Source organism: Cetorhinus maximus, chromosome 9 (assembly GCF_964194155.1).
Source record: "Cetorhinus maximus chromosome 9, sCetMax3.hap1.1, whole genome shotgun sequence".
In the NCBI taxonomy this organism is placed as follows: Eukaryota; Metazoa; Chordata; class Chondrichthyes; order Lamniformes; family Cetorhinidae; genus Cetorhinus; species Cetorhinus maximus.
In genome coordinates, this window is record NC_135887.1 from 51003947 (window position 1) to 51024189 (window position 20243).

Here is a 20243-nt window from a genome sequence, read left to right on the forward strand (position 1 = left end):
AACTGTGTTTGGTGAGAAGGATGTCGATAAAACATCAGATTCTATTGAGCAGCTGTATCTGTGCTTCTGAGAAACTCAGTACAGCAATATTCACAAGTACCAATTAAAATCCACTTAAGACTTCTTTTTTTGTAATGTGGAGCAGCTACCACTAGCAGAAAGCAAACTGTTCAAAGCAAAAAGATGGTACCAGGCAGGTGTAAAAAAAGCAGATAATCTGGAGTGTTCTTAGAGAAAAACCATTGTAAACAGCCAACATGCATTCAGAGCTATGCGAAGAATTGGAAGAGAAGACAAAAGGAAAGCTGTTGAGTAGTAGGAATGGAAAGTGCTGTGCCTACTTTCCATAAGTCCAGCCAGGCTAGGGCTCCTCATGTCCAGATTTTTCCTCCCGAGGCCTGGCTCCACCGAATATGGCTGAGTTTGGATTGGCTACTTGGTTAAGTGGGGCAGCGACTGTGCGAGGTTTAAGTTGCAGTCTGGGTCTCTGTGCCCGTTCCTCTGAAAGACACAAGACAAAAAGAAAATCAACTTTGCCAATACAGAATACAAAATGTGAATTGATGAGATTGCCTGGAAAATTGGTGGGAGGAAATTATTCTGTGACATTTGTGAAACAGATGTCAACAGTTTGCCCACTTGTGTCAGCTGAGAGATACATAAGCAGAGAAAGAAAGGTAACAACTATCAGCTGTGATTGTCTACTGTTATGGATAGGGGATGAGAGATAAACTGAAACCCCCAATTGTCTTCCATTACTTCCCGTAATCAATGTGGTTTTCTTGGAGAGGTATATGTGTGAATTTCTAGGCCCCCGTTAGTGTATGGTCAATTTAAAGAACCAGCGGCATATTTTTGTGAGTTTAAAAATAAAGGCGGTTATTTATTCACATACTCCGAAAATCTAAATGCTACATCAGTCACACATCACATACTCAAGAAGAAACAACTGAAAAAGATAGCACATTTCTATAAGTGTGAAGCCAAAAGAATAGTTAACAGACCAAGTGTTTGGCTTGTAGGTGATCAGTCATTGCAGGCCCAGTAGAGAAAGGAGTCCTTTTCCACTCTAGGATTGTAGTTCAAATAGGTTCAAATAGCTGAAGTCAGATATTCAGATTATTGCAGGATTCCCTTGAAGAGATGAATGTTCAGCAGGTCGTGAAGCTAGGCAATTGCGGTTTTTGTATCAGGAGGTCAAATTTCTTTAAAGAAGGACTTGGAGCTTTGGATTCAGAATGGAAGGCTTTTAAAGACCATAGAGTCACAGGTTCAAGTTTAAATTTCAAATCTCACCAAACTCAACAATTCAGCTTCAGATTCCACTTAAGATGAGGTGCAGGAGGCAAACCCAGAAACCTTACAAGGGCTTAACAATAATTCATCCCCCTAGTAATAGGATTTATCAAGGTACTGAAATAAATATCTAACCCATGGGTTGTAGAAACAGCCATCAAAGGTTCTTAAAAGGCAAAGATGGCACTGCCTTTTCTGCAGCTGCTGTCTCTTTCAGTATCTTCTGCAAACTGCCCAAGCCTTTTTCTTGGTCTTGGGATAATAAAGTATCAAAGTTTCAGTCAATGACCATTGTCCACCCAGAATGGCTTAACACTAAAAGGCCAATACAACAGGAGATAGATGTTGGTCTTTCATGCTTATTTTGTGAATAACTGGTCTCTTCAGCTCTCCTTTGTGAGGCATTGAAGTTGGAGACGAGAAGTCTAGACAGCTGTTGAATTTAAGTTCTGGGTAAATCAGAAACAATAGCATATGTAAATCCCACAGGTAACATTTGTCTTGATTTGATTATCTGCTCCTATCACTGCTTGCTTGTCCCTACAACCACCACCCCCCCCAACATCTCTCCCCACCACCACACCCCCCCGCCCCCACACTAAACCAGCTTATATTTCACCCCTCTCCTATTTTTACTTAGTTCTGCTGAAGGGTCACGAGGACTCGAAACGTCAACTCTTTTCTTCTCCGCCGATGCTGCCAGACCTGCTGAGTTTTTCCAGGTAATTCTGTTTTTGTTTTGGATTTCCAGCATCCGCAGTAGTTTTTTGTTTTTATATATATATATAATATATATATATATATATATATATATATATATATTTGTCTTGGTATGTCCATTCCAGGGGAAGGCCCCCACTCGGAGTGATTTAATTAGAACTTTCCAAAAGCTTGAGATAGTCTGTGTTGAAGGTGCAAAGGTTACCTGACTCTTGGCAGCCATATTCCCAGTTTGAGAGTGTTCATTTTAAAATATAGAACACAGTCCATGCTTGAAGTTATGAATGGGACATGCCTTCAACTGGACATAACATGCCTCCGCTGCACAGAAATAAAAATGGAATTTTGATTAATTTTTTTTCATTGCTTTCCTAGTTAAGCAAGGGAAATAGGATCTCCCATTCTTTATACATATCCTACCATCCATACATCAATTTTGTATGGCAATTCTCTGTAACAACCTTTCTTCTTTAAGCTTAGGTTTCTCATCGAGTGTAATTGCATTTTTCAGGTGCTGGGATCTAATTTTTAAGAAGCCTTTTGTGTTCAGCATCGAGTGCCTTCTATCCCCGTTGCTCTTTTAAAAATTCCAGTTACGTTTTGTCCAGCAAGTTGATTTATAGGGTTTTGAAACTACCACCAGCAGGCATGGGACTTCTGTGGGGTTACTGGAATGTCCAGTTTAATTCTTCAGTTATTTTTAAGCCCTTACAAGGCGTCTGGATTCACCTCCTGCACCTGATCTTCAGTGGGTTCTGAAGCTGAATTGTTTGGTTTGGTGAGATTTCAAATTTGAACTTGACTCTGATCTCTTAGTGGGTAATTCTGCACTGACTGCACTGGTATTTCCCTTGTGGTTTTCACAAGGGCTGTTTGTCCTAGGGTGTATCGTCTTCTCTTTTCCAGTTACCTCAGAGGTGGATTTTACCCCATTCTGTCCATGTCCTTTGGGAAACTACTCCACTCAGGTGGCTGTCCAGCTTCTGCTGCACTCCCCTGTGGCATCTTGACCAGGCGAGGCATCTCCCTCACTTTCTGTCTAACTGCTTGGGAACACTCTTGGTCCCTACTTAAATCTTGGAGGAAGGTTTCTGCTAACCATATCTCAGATTCATTTTCTTCAATCTTTGCTAATTCTATCTCGGTACTTTTGCTCTCCTTTGGTTCTATTTTTGCCCTTTTAAATTCTACAGGCCCTGCTCTGGCCTCTGTAAATTTGGCGGCTTTAAATTAACTTAGCCCCTGTAAATTGTGCTGGCTTTTCTTCAGCCTCTTTAGTCCTTTCTGATTCTATCAGTCCCTGTAGGATTTTAGGGATTTCTTCCACCCTCTGCAGCTGAGCAGCATCTGACTTGTTCCCCTCATTTCCCCCAGTTTCTATGCTCTGGAGCCTATGGACACAAGACTGTACTCCCAGCTAATTCATTGCCCAGCAATAGGTTCACCCTTGGCATTGGTATGCTTGGTATAACACTGACCATTACTATTCCAGTAACCAACTTACTTTGCAGACATCTCTTACTCTTACTAGGCATTAACTAAGAAAACTTTTAAGCATTTTCCAATAAGCCCGTTTACTAACACTATGGTATTTGTTCTGCTTTCAGGTGGCATCTCTGCAACCTTTGCTACAAGTAGGGCTTGAAGACAGCTACTGTCCCTGAGGACAGTAGCTCAGGGGTGGAGATACAAAAGGAGTCATTTTCCCTTCAAACAGAAAATCCTTACAAATGTCTGGATTGGTGGTCATAACATTTGAACACAAACTGACCACTTTTAAGGCAACAACTACTGGTTTGGCTACTAAGCCCCCTATTGGATGAACCTGGTAATGCCAGCAATTTTCTTTTCTGTGTCCAGATTTCCTACACTTACAACACGCAAGGTGGGCTCCTGCTGGTTTACCATCCAGGTTCTTTCCGTTTAAAGTGGGAGATGATCTGCTTTTCCTTCCCTGCTCTCCTTTTCTCTGGTTTCTGGTTCATCTATCTCCACCCTATCCCTCCCAGCTTGTATGAGTAACTAAACCCAGGTTTATTCCGAGTTAGAGGTTTGTGAATAAATTAACAGTTGTCTGCTATGATAGCTGCTTCTCTGGCTTTTGGAATTCTGAGTTCCTCTACATGGGTTTTAAGGTTGTATGAGAGGCAGCTTTTGAACTCCTGCAAGAGGATTACCTCTCTTAATTCCTCGTACTTGCAGTCAATTTGAGCGCTTGCACCCACGAGTCAAATGCAAGCTGTTTAATTCTTTCAAATTCGATTGTGTTGTTTTTTCACAAGAATTCCTAAATATCTAGCAGTATGCTTCTGGCACTAATTCATAAGCACTCAAGATGGCACTTTTCACCTGTTCATAGCTTGCAGAGCTGCCAACAGGCAGCATAGAGTAAACCTCATGGGCATTTCCCATCAACTGACCCTGAGTCCAAGCCTCTGCTGGCCAATTTAAATGATCCTCCAGGTTTTCAAAGGCCATAAAGAAGGTTTCCATATCATCTTCTTCAAACTTAGGGATTAATATTGAATACTTCAAGATATCAAAGCTTGTCTCTGAGCTAGGGGTATTTGAATTACCATCTCTCCTAGGATTCCCTCTCTTCCCTTTCTCGGTCCTCCTTTCTTGATTGAAATTTGAAGTCTAGTGTCTGTTCTTCTAGGTGAATTTTGGCTAAGGTAACCTGGTCTGTTTCTGGTTCCACATCTTCTGCCTGTTCCAATTCTGGGGTGAGGCCAAGGTGCTCAGCCAGCATCTTTAGCACCTTGGGCCATTGTGCCTGTTTTCTCACAGTAAGTAGTATCTGATCAGCTATTACTTAAAGCTGTTCTATGGTTAGGGCTGCTAATTTATGCCAAGTTAAATCCTCCTGTTCAGTGAAAGATTTCACATCAGAACTAGCCATTCTACTTTCTAGTGTTAATACAGGAACCTGCTGCTGTAGTCTTTTTGTTTTGAAGATACAATTTCAGCTATTGGACTCCCCCTTTTTTGCTTTCAATTTTTTCTTTTAATGCCATATTTGGCTCCTTTTAGTCCAATTGGTTCAAATCCTGGATGCAGCACCCAACTCTGTTATGGACAGGGGAGGAGAGATAAAATGACACTCCTGATCCCATTCCCTTACTATCCATAATCAGTGTGGTTTTCTCGGAAAGGTAGGTGTATGTATTTCTAAGTCCCCTTTAGTGTGTGGTCAATTTACAGAACCAACAGCAGACTTTTGTGGGTTTAAATAAAAAGGATTATTTATTCACACACTCACCCTGAAAATCTAAATGCTGTGTCAGTCACACACAACATACTCAAGAAAAAAACAATTAAAGAGGATAGTGCACTTCTAAAAGTGTTAAACCAAAAGAATAGTTAACGGATCATGTGTTTGGCTTGTTGTAGGTGATCAATCATTGCAGACTGGTAGAGAAAAGAGTCCTTTTCCACTCTTGGATTGTAGCTCAAGTGGGTTCAAATAGCTGAAGTCAGACATTTGGATTCCCTTGAAGAGATAGATGTTCAGGAGGTCGTGAAGCAAGGCATTTGTGGTTCTCATATTAGGAGGTCAAATTTCTTTACAGAAGGACTTGGAGTTTTGGAATCAGGCAGGAAGGCTTTTGAAGATTTTACAGCCTCCCAGTTCTTAAAAGGCAAAGAAGATGCTGCCTTTTCTGCAGCTGCTGTCATTTTCAGTATCTTCTGCAGACTGCCCAGGCCCAAGGATCAAAGGATATGAGGAGAAAGCGGGAGCAGGCTATTGAGTTGGATGATCAGCCATGATCATAATGAATGGTGGAGCAGGCTCGAAGGGCTGAATGGTCCACTCCTGCTCCTATTTTCTATGTTTCCATGTTTTCCTGGGTCTTGGGATAATAAAACTTTTCAGTATCAGAAACCAGTTTCAATCACATGGTCAACATCCAAGGTCCACCCAGAATGCCTTAAAGCTAAAAAGTCATAGATATAAAATAGGACATTGATGGTGGTCTTTCACACATATTTTGTAGATAACTGGTCTCTTCAGCTCTCTTTTGAGGGAAATTGATCTTGGAGATGAGAAGTTTAGAGGTACGTTAACTTTAAGTTTTGGGTAAATCACAGGCAACAGCATATGTAAATCCCACAGGTAATATTTGTCTTGGTATGTCCATTCCAGGGGGAGTCCCCGATCCAGGCTGATTCAATTAGAACTTTCTGGATGCTTGAGATAGTCTTTGTTGAAGTTATCTTAGCCAGCTTGTGAGTGCCCATTTTAAATTATAAAAGACAGTTCCAGAAGCTTCCACTGGAACACAGGCCATGTTTGAAGTTATGTATAGGACTTGCCTTCACTGGACATAACATCTGCCATTAATTTTAAACAGACTGAAAATCACAGGCTGTGGATACACTAGCTCACACTATGTGCTCCTGATGAGTTTGTTTCTATTTCATCAGTATTGAAGCAGAATCTCCTTTTCTCCAGTTAAGCACTTTATAATATCAATTTGCATCTATAAAGCACCTTTAAATTCATAAAACATTTGAAGGTGATTAATCAGATAAAATATAATGCTGAACCAGAAAGATATTAGGACAGGTAAACATGGTACAGAGGAAATTGCAGAGCTTACGGCTTACCTGACTGATAGCACAGTCATTCTATTTCTGCTGGAGCACATGTGTGAATAAGTGACCATGTGTGCAAGATGTGTGTGCATGCATGCATGAAAGAGCACCTGATTCACCCCACCACTCCCACATCCATTTGTTCTGTTCCTTTTTAAAGCTGTTCATCTGTCATTTCTTCCAGTTCAAATGACACATTAATTTATCTGTTCTCTCCATGGAGGTTATATCTTCATTTGGAAAGAGAAGGCTGAGGGGTGGCCTACTTGAGGTTTCAAAAGTTAAGAGAGAATTTTGATAAAGTAGACACAGAGACATTACTTCCATTTGTGGCAAAGAGCAAAACGTGAGGCCATCAATATAGGATAATAAGAAATCAAACAGGGAATCTCAAGAAACCTCTTTACCCAGAGGGTAGTGGGAATATAGAACTTTCTACCACAGCAAGTGGTTGAGGTGAATATTATAAATGCATTGACGGGGAAGTTAAAAAAGCACATCGGGGGCAAGGGAATAGAGGGTTATTCTGATAGAGGTGAAAGTGGAAGGATGGGGAGGGGATTGATTGGAACATAAATGTCTGCATGAATTAGTTGGGTCAAATGGCTTGATTCTGTGCTGTATATTCTACGAACCCAAGTAAAGGTGCTGTCTGGTCTGTTGAATGTTTCCAGCATTATGTGTTTTGGTTTCAGATTTGCAGCATCATGCTTTTTGAGTGCCTTACTTAAGAAAGAATGTCAAAACTGGGAAATCACAAAAACGATACCAGGTTTTAGTTGAGAAGGGACAAAAGAAATGTGGGCTCTTTTCACTAGACAGAAAATTCAAAGGAGGTAAGAGTTAAGTGTTTAGAATTATGAGGGATTTTGATCAAACTTCCTCCTTCCAACAGGCCATGTGCCACTCATGTCCTTCCACCACCTAATGGCATTTATGTGTAGTGTACAGGGAAGGTGCAGCCAATGGAACTGGCAAGGGCAGAGGGAAGGAAGCTGTGGTTGAGGCCAAGGGGTGAACATCAGGGAAGAGCATTCATGCCACTGCATTTGGGAAGTAAAATATTTTTTTAAGCAATGGTGTGAATATCATGCCTGTCAACTGTTTTACCAATGCTAAAAAATGCTAAATGAATTGGAAATTGAACGTAAATATAAAATATGACATCAAATATACTGAACATAAATAATGTATATGTACCTTCTGTTGCCTCTCTGAACTCCATAGAAGATCCACGAGGGAGTCCATCTCTAAAGCGGCTTCCTCCTCCTCGCCTGTCTCCAGGGCGACCACCTCTGGCCCTACTTCCTCCGAATCCGCCCATAGAATGGTCACCATAGTCATCATCTCTGAAACCTATTAGAGAGAGGCAATCCAAGGAGCAAATAAACCATTAAAATCAAAAGGGTTTTCATCAGGCAAGGCCCGAGCAGTAATGCTACAGCAGAGTCACCTGTTCTGAGGTGAGAATTGACATTACAGCACAGTAACATTCAATGCAAGAGGCTCTGAGATAATGAATGTAGGTAGCTTCGTTGGAGATAATGAGTGTTTCAACATGTTAGTTCAACCCAATTACTACAACTCACTTGTTACCGTGATATTTTTCCCGAAAGTTCCAGTTCATGTGGAATGAGAAAAAGTCAGCACTTTGAGCCTGCTCCTTCCAAAAGGCCATGTAAAGTTCTGTATTACAGACCCAAGCCTGCTCCTTCCAATAGACCATGTACTGTTCATAGTTGTACAGACTCATTGCAGACTTATCCTATCGTTTTTTGGAGCTGCCTAATCATGAATTAAAGTTCTAAGAAAAAATTCTCAAATAGCTCCAAGTAAGAACAAAATAAAATCTCCAGGAGATGAGCCTGACCCCAAGACCTTCATTGTTCCACCTTCCTCAATAATACTATACAGATTTCATTCCCATGATCCCAGTAAGGCTGTAACAATGTTGAGCACCTACATCTAAATTTGTCTCTCTTCAATGGATCAATGCAAGCCACAATAGGCCAAGGTACACTGACAGATTTTCTCTCAATGACCATGATGGCAGAGAAAATGGAGGAGTCTGCCTCACACATGAGTGGGTAGATGATGCAAGGCTGGTCATGATGTGTTCTTTCATTGTTGATGGCCATCTCTGTGGAACATCAAGCTTTGCAATCAAATGAGTCTATGCACAACTTGACTATGGCCATGCATGCTCCGGATGCCAACATAGCTGTCACTTTAAAAAGAATGAAAGGTACTTCAACTCTGGCCTTACAATGATGTACTGATCTGCACCAAAGTGTTCTCCAGCAGAGTTGTAGCAGTGATATGTGGCTTGGGCATTGAGAGAGATGAGGATGAAAGAGGACATGGAAATGGGGCTACACTAAAATGCTTTCTTTTCTCACCAGTCAGTTAGTACCCCACATGCTGCCTCGGTTACAGATGGACAGGTCTGTCCTTGTATTAATGCAGATGGAGCAGTCTTTAACAGGGCACTCATAGGCTCTAATACATAGAGGCTGTCAACCAAGAGAATCGCAGAAGTGAGAGCAGAGATCTGAGTAGCCTGCCTCTACCTGTGCCCTAGCCAGAGGTTTGCACCACACAGGAGCGGAAGAGAAACTTTGAAGTTGATTAGGGTCTACACATGGATGTGTGTATGAGAAAATGTAATGTTATGAAGTTACTATTGTTTAGTTCAAGTAAACTTTATTCTTTTGTACACTTCCCCACCTTGCCCATTCTTGGTTGCTGGGTGGTAAGCCTCCTTTTAACTTGCTTTATGATGATTAGAAAGAAATGAATTGAAGGGGACCAATGGGGGTATGTGCAAGGAGCGCTTAGTTGTTTGCAAGACTATTTTGTATAAATGGCGTGGGCTGGAGCAGAAAGAATGACTGTTACATGTGCTTCTGATATCAGTTCACAGCTGCAAACTAAGTGCATCCCTATGTGAGCAGCTGGTAATGCATTGCCCTCACAACCTTCCTGCTCCTGTCTTCCTAGTCTTCCTCCTCCTCCAAATCATCCAAAGTAGATCTGAGTTCTGTGCCTTGTTCCTGCTGCAGATCCAAACTTCACTGCTGTGCAATGTTGTACATAGCATAACATACCAGAACCATTCTGGACACCATGGCTGGTGCATATTGTTATGACCAATGCAGTTGGTAAAGCGGAATTATTTAAAAATTCCAGAGGGAAACTTAAACAACTGTCATAACCTATAATTTTAAGTGTTATGTTTGAGATGCGACTCTAAATGCAGAAATCAGGCCACCAGTTCTCGAGGTTTTACATTAAACTAAAGGAAACATTTTATTAATTTACACAGCTTAGAATAGATATACACGTGGCTACAAATTACTATTAACATACCTTTTAATAAATTCCCAAATTAATCTCCATTAAGGCAACAGCAACCCATAGAGTTAACCAAACACCAGGCAAAGCATTTTCACCTTACGAATTCAAAATGAGGCTTTTTCACTTGGTTCCTGTGGAGCCAGTCGTAGGCTTGCAGCTGCCTTTTGATCTCACATTGCCTCTGCTCTGCACACCCAAAAACTACTGAAGTTATATCTACCAGCCCTATTGAATGTTAATTCTCATTATATCAACAACCTCTGAACTAAACCTCTCTAACAATAAAACCCTTTTCATAGTACCACCTTTATTAATAATATAAACATGTTGCTTGGTAGCTGCTAGAAAAGTGTCAGTTTTCACTCCACTTCTTGAATGCTCTATTCAAAAAGTGCAAATGCATGCTATCTCTCTTACAGATCAAAACTAGTACCCATCAAAGGACACAGACTAGCTGGCTTTAATCCAATTAAGACCCACCCACAGACTAAACCTCTATTTTAAAAGAAAAACATTTTCCAAAATATTATATACATTAATAGCTCAATGACACCTCCATATTTGCCTATGCACCTGAAGCACATCTTCAGCATACTGATAACGTGTTCAATCGCACATCTGATATTCATATGACATTTGTTGTAGAGCTGTTGGGCTGAATTGGTTGGGTTTTTGACAAATGCCATCAAGCAAGTTTGAAATGGGTACCCTTGACTCCTAGAAACTACCCCTTAAGTGTGCTTGCAGAACGAGAAACATTAGGGAGTTTGGACTTCAGCAGGACAAAGGCATCACAGCAGCTCCCTGGGAATCTTGTGCACACTTTCAGAAATATCTTTATTTGGTTACACACCAACTGTACATTGATGGAGTGGAAGTCCTTGTGATTGCAAAATATTCTTTATTGATTTGAGGGTGCCTGGATTGCCATGTGTATGTAGTTGATGACATCTTGCAGCTGTGGGATGCCAGCCAGAGATGCAAATTCATGTAACCGCTTATTGTGACTCAGAGGAATCTTATATAATTATTGGCCCAGGCAAACAATCCATCAGCTATCTGTCTAATGCATTTGTGGGCCATTGACCGGGAGATCCTGGATACATTTTCCAGGAGAGCCCTGGTGGATCTAGAGGCTAAAAAAGTTAAGGTTGTGGTCACTTCAACAGCCACTGGTAATGTATGGCCATCAAGTCCAGCAGGAGCAGGTCTTCTCCTAGCAGGCTGCAAGTGTCTGCTGCCACCCAACACAACAATCTAAGCTTCCTGAAACACTGCAGTTTAAGAAAACTCAGCCTCTGCCTATATACCCAATGTTGCAAGTTGTGCCTCCTGCAAGCTGCTCTTTCCATCGCTGACACTTCCCTTCCCTTCCTTGACCTTTCTGTCTCAATTTCTGGTGATAAGGCTATCCACCAATATTCATTACAAGCCCACTGACTCCCACAGCTACCTCGACTACAGCTCCTCACACCCTGCTTCCTGTAAGGACTCCATCCCATTCTCTCAGTTCCTTCGCCTCCATCGCATCTGTTCCAATGATGCCACTTTCCAAAACCCTTCTGACATGTCTTCCTTCTTTCTTAACCGAGGTTTTCCACCTACGGTTGTTGACAGGGCCCTCAACCGTGTCCGGCCCATCCCCCGCGCATCCACCCTTACACCTTCCTTTCCCTCCCGAAACCATGATAGGGTCCCCTTTGTCCTCGCATATCATTCCACCAGCCTCCGCATTCAAAGGATCATCCTCCGCCATTTCCGCCAACTCCAGCATGATGCCACCACCAAACACATCTTCCCTTCACCCCCCTTGTCGGCATTCCGTAGGTACCGTTCCCTCCGGGACACCCTGGTCCACTCCTCCATCACCTCCTACACCTCAATCCCCTCCCACGGCACCTTCCCAGGCAACCGCAGAAGGTGCAACACCTGCCCCCTTACTTTCCCCCTCCTCACCGTCCAAGGGCTCAAACACTCCTTTCAAGTGAAGCAGCACTTCACTTGCACTTCCCTCAATTTATTCTAAAGCATTCGCTGCTCCCAATGCGGTTACATTGGAGAGACCAAACGCAGACTGGGTGACCGCTTTGCAGAACACCTTCGGTCTGTCCGCAAGCATGACCCAAACCTTCCTGTTGCCTGCCATCTCAACACACCACCCTGCTCTCATGCCCACATGTCTGTCCTTGGCCTGCCGCAATGTTCCAGTGAAGCTCAACGGAAACTGGAGGAACAGCGCCTCATCTTCCAATTAGGCACTTTACAGCCTTCCGGACTTAACATTTAGTTCAACAACTTCAGATCATGAACTCTCTCCTCCATCCTCACCCCCTTTTTGATCCCCTTTTTTCCAATAATTATTATATATTTTTTTTATATATTTTTTTCTTTTCCCACCTATTTCTATTATTATTTTTAAAATTTCTTTCTTTCTATTGTATTATCTCCACCTTTTAGCCTATTTCAATCCCTTCCCCCCACTAGGGCTATCTGTCACTTGCTCATCCTGCTTTCTACCCTTAATGTCACCATTAGCACATTCTTTAGCTAATATCACCACTGTCAACACCTTTTGTTTATGACATCTTTGGCAATCCCTCTTTCGCCTCCCTATCACTGGCTCTCTATCCAACTCCACCTGTTCCACCCCGCTTAAACAGCTTATATTTCACCACATTTCTATTTTTCTTTAGTTCTGATGAAGAGTCATATGGACTTGAAACATTAACTCTGTCTTCCTCTCCACAGATGCTGTCAGACCTGCTGAGTTTTTCCAGCAATTTTTGTTTTTGTTTCTGCTGTTTCCCTCCCTGTGGTCCAGCTACAGTTCTCTCAATAGAAGGCTACAGCTGTAGATGTTGGTAAAGTTGATCCTTGTCTGAGGTCCAATATACAGCAGACAAAGTGCGACCCATCTTGATGTGATTCCATAAGACCATAAGATATAGGAGCAGAAATTAGGCCATTCGGCCAATCGAGTCTGCTCCGCCGTCCAATCATGGCTGATAAGTTTCTCAACCCCATTCTCCTGCCTTCTCCCCATAACCTTTGATCCCCTTACCAATTAAGAACCTATCTATCTCGGTCTTAAATACACTCAATGACCTGGCCTCCACAGCCCTCCGTGGCAATGAATTCCATAGATTCACCACTCTCTGGCTAAAGAAGTTTCTCCTCATCTCTGTTCTAAAAGGTCTTCCTTTTACTCTGAGGCTGTGCCCTCGGGTCTTAGTCTCTCCTACTAATGGAAACATCTTCCCCACGTCCACTCTATCGAGGCCTTTCAGTATTCTGTAAGTTTCAATCAGATCCCCCCTCATCCTTCTAAACTCCATCGAGTATAGACCCAGAGTCCTCAAACGTTCCTCATATGTTAAGCCTTTCATTCCTGGGATCGTTCTCGTGAACCTCCTCTGGACCTTCTCCAGGGCCAGAACATCCTTCCTGAGATACGGGGCCCAAAATTACTCACAATATTCTAAATGTGGTCCTACCAGAGCCTTATAAAGACTCAGCAGCACATCCCTGCTTTTATATTCTAGACCTCTCGAAATAAATGCCAACATTGCATTTGCCTTCCTAACTACCGACTCAACCTGCAAGTTAACCTTAAGAGAATCCTGGACTAGGACTCCCAAGTCCCTTTGCACTCCAGATTTCTGAATTCTCTCCCCATATAGAAAATAGTCTATGCCTCTATTCTTCCTACCAAAGTGCATGACCTCACACTTCCCCACGTTGTATTCCATCTGCCACTTCTTTGTCCATTCTCCTAACCTGTCCAAATCCTTCTGCAGCCTCCCCGCCTCCTCAATACTACCTGTCCCTCCACCTATCTTTGTATCATCTGCAAACTTAGCCAGGATGCCCTCAGTTCCTTCATCTAGATCATTAATGAATAAAGTGAAAAGTTGTGGTCCCAACACTGACCCCTGCGCAACTCCACTAGTCACCGGCCGCCATCCTGAGAAGGACCCCCCTTATCCCCACTCTCTGCCTCCTTCCAGACAGCCAGTCTTCTATCCATGCTAGTACCTTGCCTTTAACACCATGGGCTCTTATCTTACTGAGCAGCCTCCTGTGCGGCACCTTGTCAAAGGCCTTCTGAAAATCCAAGTAGATAACATCCATTGGCTCTCCTTAATCTAACCTACTCGTTACCTCCTCAAAGAATTCTAACAGATTTGTCAGGCATGACTTCCCCCTGATGAAACCATGCTGACATTGCCCTATTTTACCATGCACTTCCAAGTATTCTGAAATCTCATCCTTAATAATGGACTCTAAAATCTTACCAACGACCGAGGTCAGGCTAATTGGCCTGTAATTTCCTGTCTTTTGCCTCAATCCCTTCTTAAACATGGGGGTTACATTAGCGATTTTCCAGTCCTCTGGGACCCTCCCTGACTCGAGTGATTCCTGAAAGATCACCATTAACGCATCCACTATCTCTTCAGCTATCTCCTTCAGAACTCTGGGGTGTAATCCATCTGGTCCAGGTGATTTATCCACCTTCAGACCTTTCAGTTTTCCTAGCACCTTCTCCTTGGTAATGGCCACCATACTCACCTCTGCTCCCCGACTCTCTTGAACTTTGGGGATGTTACTCGTGTCTTCCACCGTGAAGACTGACGCAAAGTACCTATTCAGTTCCTCCGCCATTTCTTTGTTCCCCACTACTACTTCTCCAGCGTCATTTTCCAGCGGCCCAATGTCCACTTTTGCCTCTCTCTTACCCTTTATATATCTAAAAAAACTCTTGCAATCTTCTTTTATATTACTGGCTAGTTTACCCTCATATTTAATCTTCTCCCTCCTTATGTCTTTTTTAGTTGTCCTCTCTTGGTCTTTGTAGACTTCCCAATCTCCTGGTTTCCCACTGCTCTTCGCCGCATTGTATGCTTTCTCTTTAGCTTTTATGCTGTCCCTGACTTCCCTTGTCAGCCATGGTTGCCTCGTCCTCCCTTTAGTATGCTTCTTCTTCCTAGGAATGAATTTTTTCAATTGATTCAGAAAACTTCCAAGGTGTAGAAAGTAACCTCTCAGCACAAGTACTGTGAACAAAACCTTTCCCACTTGCAGGTAAGAAAGCAGCTGTGATTGAAGAGTATTTATTGCAGCATTTCCATGAGTTTCATTCCACCTCCTGAGTTGCCGGTGTTCTTGATTTGCTCTCAATGTTGAGTTTCAAGAATCCAGGGAAACTCATTGATGCACTATTAAATTTGGATGTGAGTTGAATTATCACTCTAATTGAGCAATTAGTGTATGTTAATAGGCAACTTGCCTCTTCCAAGGTGCTATATTCGTAAACAGCCTTACATAGGCAGTTTAAAAGCAAAGGTCTGAAGAGTAGAGTTGGCTTCACGATGCACTCACATTTATCTAGGTTTTCACCCCCCTGCCCCCACACCCAAACCCATGCGCTTCCCTATTTTTTAAGAATATCTCCTAGTTTACCTTCTTTTATTTTATCATTGAAATAAAATCAAAATACTGCAGATTCTGGGAATCTGGAATTAAAACAGGAAATGCTGTAAATACTCAGCAATATGATTTTACCATCATTTCCTCATAATTTGAACGTTTCCAATCTATTACCTTAGCATTTTTCCTACTTATGTCACTCTCAGCTCTAATCTTGAACCTTACTGTGTTGTGATCACTACTACTAAGACGTTCTAACTTCTCCTATCTGTTCCAATTCATTACCGATTATAAGAACCAGCTGTGATTCTTTTCTTGTTGAACTTCTTAGGTACTGACTGAGAAAGGAGTTCTACATACGTCGTAAAAATTCAATTCACTTTTCTCCTTTCATTAATTTCTCCCTGCCAATTTACTTTGGGATTGTTGAAATCTCTGATGATTATTACTCTGTGCCTGTTACTCAGTTCAAGAGTTAGCTACATATTTCTTCTTCCAAGAGAGTTGTATATCCAAGTTTGCAGATGATACTAAGTTAGGAGGCACAGTAAGTTATGTTGATCGGAGCAAGAAGTTCCAAAGGGACATAAACAGATTAAATGAGTGGGCAAAACTGTGGTACATGGAGTTCAATGTGGGGAGGTATGAGATCATCCACTTTGAATCCAATAATCAGAATATTTTCTTACAGCAAAAAGTTAGAAATTATGAAGGAACAAAAATGTCAAACTACACAAAGCATTAATGCTAGTGTGCAGTTACAGAAATTGATTAAAAAGGTTACTTGAATATTGGCCTTCAGCGCAAGGAGGCTGGAAAGAAAGTGGCTCACCACCGCCTTTTCAAGGGCAATTAGGGATGGGCAATAAATGCTGACCTAGCCAGCGGGATACACATCCGTGAACAAATAAAAATACAAAATGGAAGAATTGATATATAAGTTGTTTAGAGCTTTGGTTAGGCCCTATCTTGGAGTACTACACTGCACTGCACCATATGAAGTATATATTGGTCTGGGAGGGGTTGCTGTACAGATTCACCAAAAGTATATCATGGTTTAAAAGATTAAATGAGGACAGGTTACATAACCTTGGGCTTGTATTCCCTTGAGTTTAGTAAACTGAGGGATGATCTGATGAAGATAAAGGGAGTTGATAGGGTGGGTACAGTAAAACTATTTCCTTTGGTAGCAAAATTCATAAAAAATTGACATAGCCTTAAAAGTAGGATTGAGATCAGGAAGCTTTTTTTTAAACACAAAAGATAGTAGAAATCTGGAAGCTGCAAACATCAGATCTATTAACAATTGTTTTGCATTGTACAACAAAAAGGCCAATTTCAAATATATCATAGATACAGATCTTTGGGCAATTTAACTCGTTTTAGCTTCTCCCACAACCCACACCCCCCACCCCCAACCATGATGTCCAACTGTTTCCGGAGTAATTCCAGAGTCTTTGACCCAGGATGTGAATTCAAGCCTCACACTAGAGACTTGTACATTTACTGAGCTGGTGCTTCACTGTCGGAGTTGTGTTTTTCAGATGAGATGTTAAACCAAGGTCCCATCTGGTGTCCTAAATGGATAAAAAGCATCCCATGGCAGCATTTGAACATCAGCAAGGGCATTCTCCCACTGTTCCAGTCAAGATTTCTCTCTTAATCAACATTGCTGAGATTATCAGATAATTTGTTTCTATTTCATTGCTGTTTGTGGGATCTTGCTGTACACAAAATACATTATAACAGTAAATACATTATAACAGTGACTACATTTCAAAAGTACTTCATTGACTGTGAGGTGCATTGAGACAACACAAAATTGTGAAAGCCACTTGCCATGACCTCATAAAAAGCGTTTCGAGACAGACAGAGAGAGAGAGAGAGAGAGAGTGAGTGAATGAGTGAGTGAGTGAGTAACCAGCAACAAAGGCTGGGATCTTACATACCTGCCTGCACCGATTCCAGCCACAAATGTTGCAGAAAATTTGGAGAGCAGCCAAAAATCCGTTGACTTTGGGTGGGAATTTGCGGTGGGGCTTAAAAATGCCGCCTATAGATTTAGTCTTAAACAGGATAAAGATTAGTTTATTACAAAACAACTGCTGAAAGTTACTTAGGTAAAAGTGATAGTTATTAACTGGAATATAGATACAAAGATTAAAATGCAGATAAAGAAAATGAAGATACTTAAGGATGAGATTTCAAATCAGTCTCTGTGAGATATCGTTGTATGCCCATTTGCTAGAATTCCCTCTTTCCAAAGTGAAGGAGTTGAAAATTGAAGTTCGGTTTAGCAGCTGCGATGGCTTCTGTAGTTGAATGCTCAGAGGTTTGCCTTTTCAGGTGGACTCAGCATGTCAGCAGGTTTTTGGGAAAGTGAAAAGGTTTCCTATTCCTCACTAATTCAGTGGCTACGGCACTTGAAAATTGCCTAAATTCTTTTTAACAGAACAAAAGTTGATTTCTGGATAACTTTCCTCTTTGATTCCCGGTGACAGAGAGAAAACCCTTCTGATGATGTCTCTCAGAGTCCTTCCTGGGGGTTCTGCACCAAGCCTCCCAAGACGGTTTCTTACAGCCTCCATGTTCAAAAAACTTCAGTTCAAAAAACACGAAAATGACTGCTGTGTTAATTTTCAAGGAGTCACTGTTTCACCAGGCAAAGGGGTTAATTATGTTGTGGGCCTTTGATGTCCCTTCCTGTCTCCTGTTCCCTCAGAAGTAAAAGGGTTTTTCACACCTTTTAGAGGATTCAAAGGACAATCCTGGAGGAATCTTTGCATTTTCATGACTCTCCATAGCTAGCTCTAGACAGTTGAGTCTGACAAGGTTTGAACAAACATGGAAAGGTACCATGTTCTCTGTCCATACTTCCATTTTGAAAAAGGCTTTTAAACTCACTGTGAAGGTTTGAAAACAGAAATGTATCTTTAAAACAGTTGTCCTTAAAACTGTACTATCATAATTACACATTCGTGACACACTTACATAAATGCAGTTCTTTCTTTTCTTCTTATATTTCCTGCCACATAATTGACACTGAGAACACTGAAATTTGATGCAAGTATGTTGTTTTAGTCATGGTGGGTTTCAATTAATTTGGAAAATGCACAGAAGCAACTATGAAGGAAGAACTCACACAGCTCATGGAACTCTGTTGCAAACTGAGAGAGATTGGGGTCATGTCCTCAGGATGGGGACATGTCCTCAGGATGGGGACATGTCCTCAGGATGGGGACATGCCCTCCAGCTGTGGCATGCATATGAATCAATGTACTGGCTCTGGGGAAACACTAATTGTGTATGGCAATTCCTCACACAGCACCGCTGAGATCACAACCTCACTATGTGGAGGGCTGCAGGAGTCAACTTGTTTAACACGACATGGAGGAATACATTGGGACTCCAACATGTTGCTCCTACACTATACTTCTCAATGTTATTAAAATGGAGGGAAACAAAATGATTGAACAGAGAAGTCCAGAATTTGACAAGTATTGAGTTCTGTGTGCTGTTGCTGTACTGATCAATAAGCCAAGACTCACCCATAACAGTTCCATTTTTTCTGCTCAGTGCAACCTTAGTGTGGGCAACTAAGTATTTGCACTGGCTCAGTATCAAATGGGCAACAGCTACCAAAACCTTGACCAGGAAAAGTGTGTTGCTGCCACCACAACCTCACAACACACCTGGTTAAATCAGTACCTCTGTACAAAAACAACACTCCTCTGCCAGTATTGAACATGCTACCAGCTGAATGGTCAGCTTGTTTCACTGCAATCACTCTCCATCTGAGTCAGAACGCAGTGGTTTCAAGCCCTACCCTAGATCTTGAGCATGTAACTCACCACCATCTTCTCAAGGGCAATTAGAGATGGACAATAAATGCTGGCTTAGTCAGTGACACCCACATCCCATGAACGAATAAAAACAAATCTAGGCTACCAACTCAGGTCAGTACCTAGGGTGTGCTACATTATTGGAGATGGTGTTTTTGCATGGGATTGTACATCAAGATCCCATGTGCTTTTTGAGAGCAGAGAATTCCTCTAGTATCCAGGTCAACATTCCCCCTCAACCAAGACTGCAATAAACAAATTAACTAGTCAATCACCTCATTTACTATGTGTAAGACCTTGCTGTGCATGTTAGCAACCATGTTTGCATACAAAGGAACAGTGAATATTTCAAAATTAGGTCAGTAGTTGTGAAGCACTTTGGGATATCCTGAGGATGTGATTTGGTGTCACAGAAATGTAAGACTTTCTTCTTTCTTTCCAACTGAAAGACCAGGAACTCAACCGGATAAAAAAAGAGAGGTATTTTGAATGTTCCATCAAGGCATATTGATCAATTCCTCCTTTTCAACAATTATGAATACATAACTAAACTAAGCATAGCATCGCTTCAATAAGTATATAAACTGAAAATAAAACTGTGACTAACATAGGTTTACACAAAGACGACAGACTGTGAAGGAAATTGTGTAAAATGTAGATTAAAAACACAGAAAAATGTGCTGTATCACTTGACAGTATCTTTTTTTATATTCATTCATGGGATGTGGGCTTCGCTGGCTGGGCCAGCATTTGTTGCTCATCCCTAGTTTCCCTTGAGAAGGTGATGGTGAGCTGCTTTCTTGAACTGCTGCAGTCCATGTGGTGTAGGTACACCCACAGTGCTGTTAGGAAGGGAGTTCCAGGATTTTGACCCAGCGACAGTGAAGGAATGGCGATATATTTCCAAGTCAGGATGATGAGTGACTTGGAGGGGAACTTCCAAGTGGTGGTGTTCCCATCTATCTGCTGCCCTTGTCCTTCTAGGTAGGTTTGGAAGGTGCT

At 41.8% G+C, this 20243-nt stretch overlaps 1 protein-coding gene across 1 annotated transcript in view; it reads right to left on the reverse strand.

The window, feature by feature from the left end:
* Positions 1-228: 228 nt before the first annotated feature.
* The window catches only part of eif4h (eukaryotic translation initiation factor 4h), an 82868-nt gene continuing 62853 nt past the window's right edge, over positions 229-20243 (reverse strand). The window contains exons 5-6 of the mRNA XM_078548714.1: positions 7816-7971; positions 229-501 (exon numbers count right to left, since the gene is read on the reverse strand). Of these exons, the coding sequence (XP_078404840.1) occupies positions 362-501; positions 7816-7971 (296 nt within the window). The 3' untranslated portion in view covers positions 229-361. The remainder of the gene's footprint in view (positions 502-7815; positions 7972-20243) is intronic.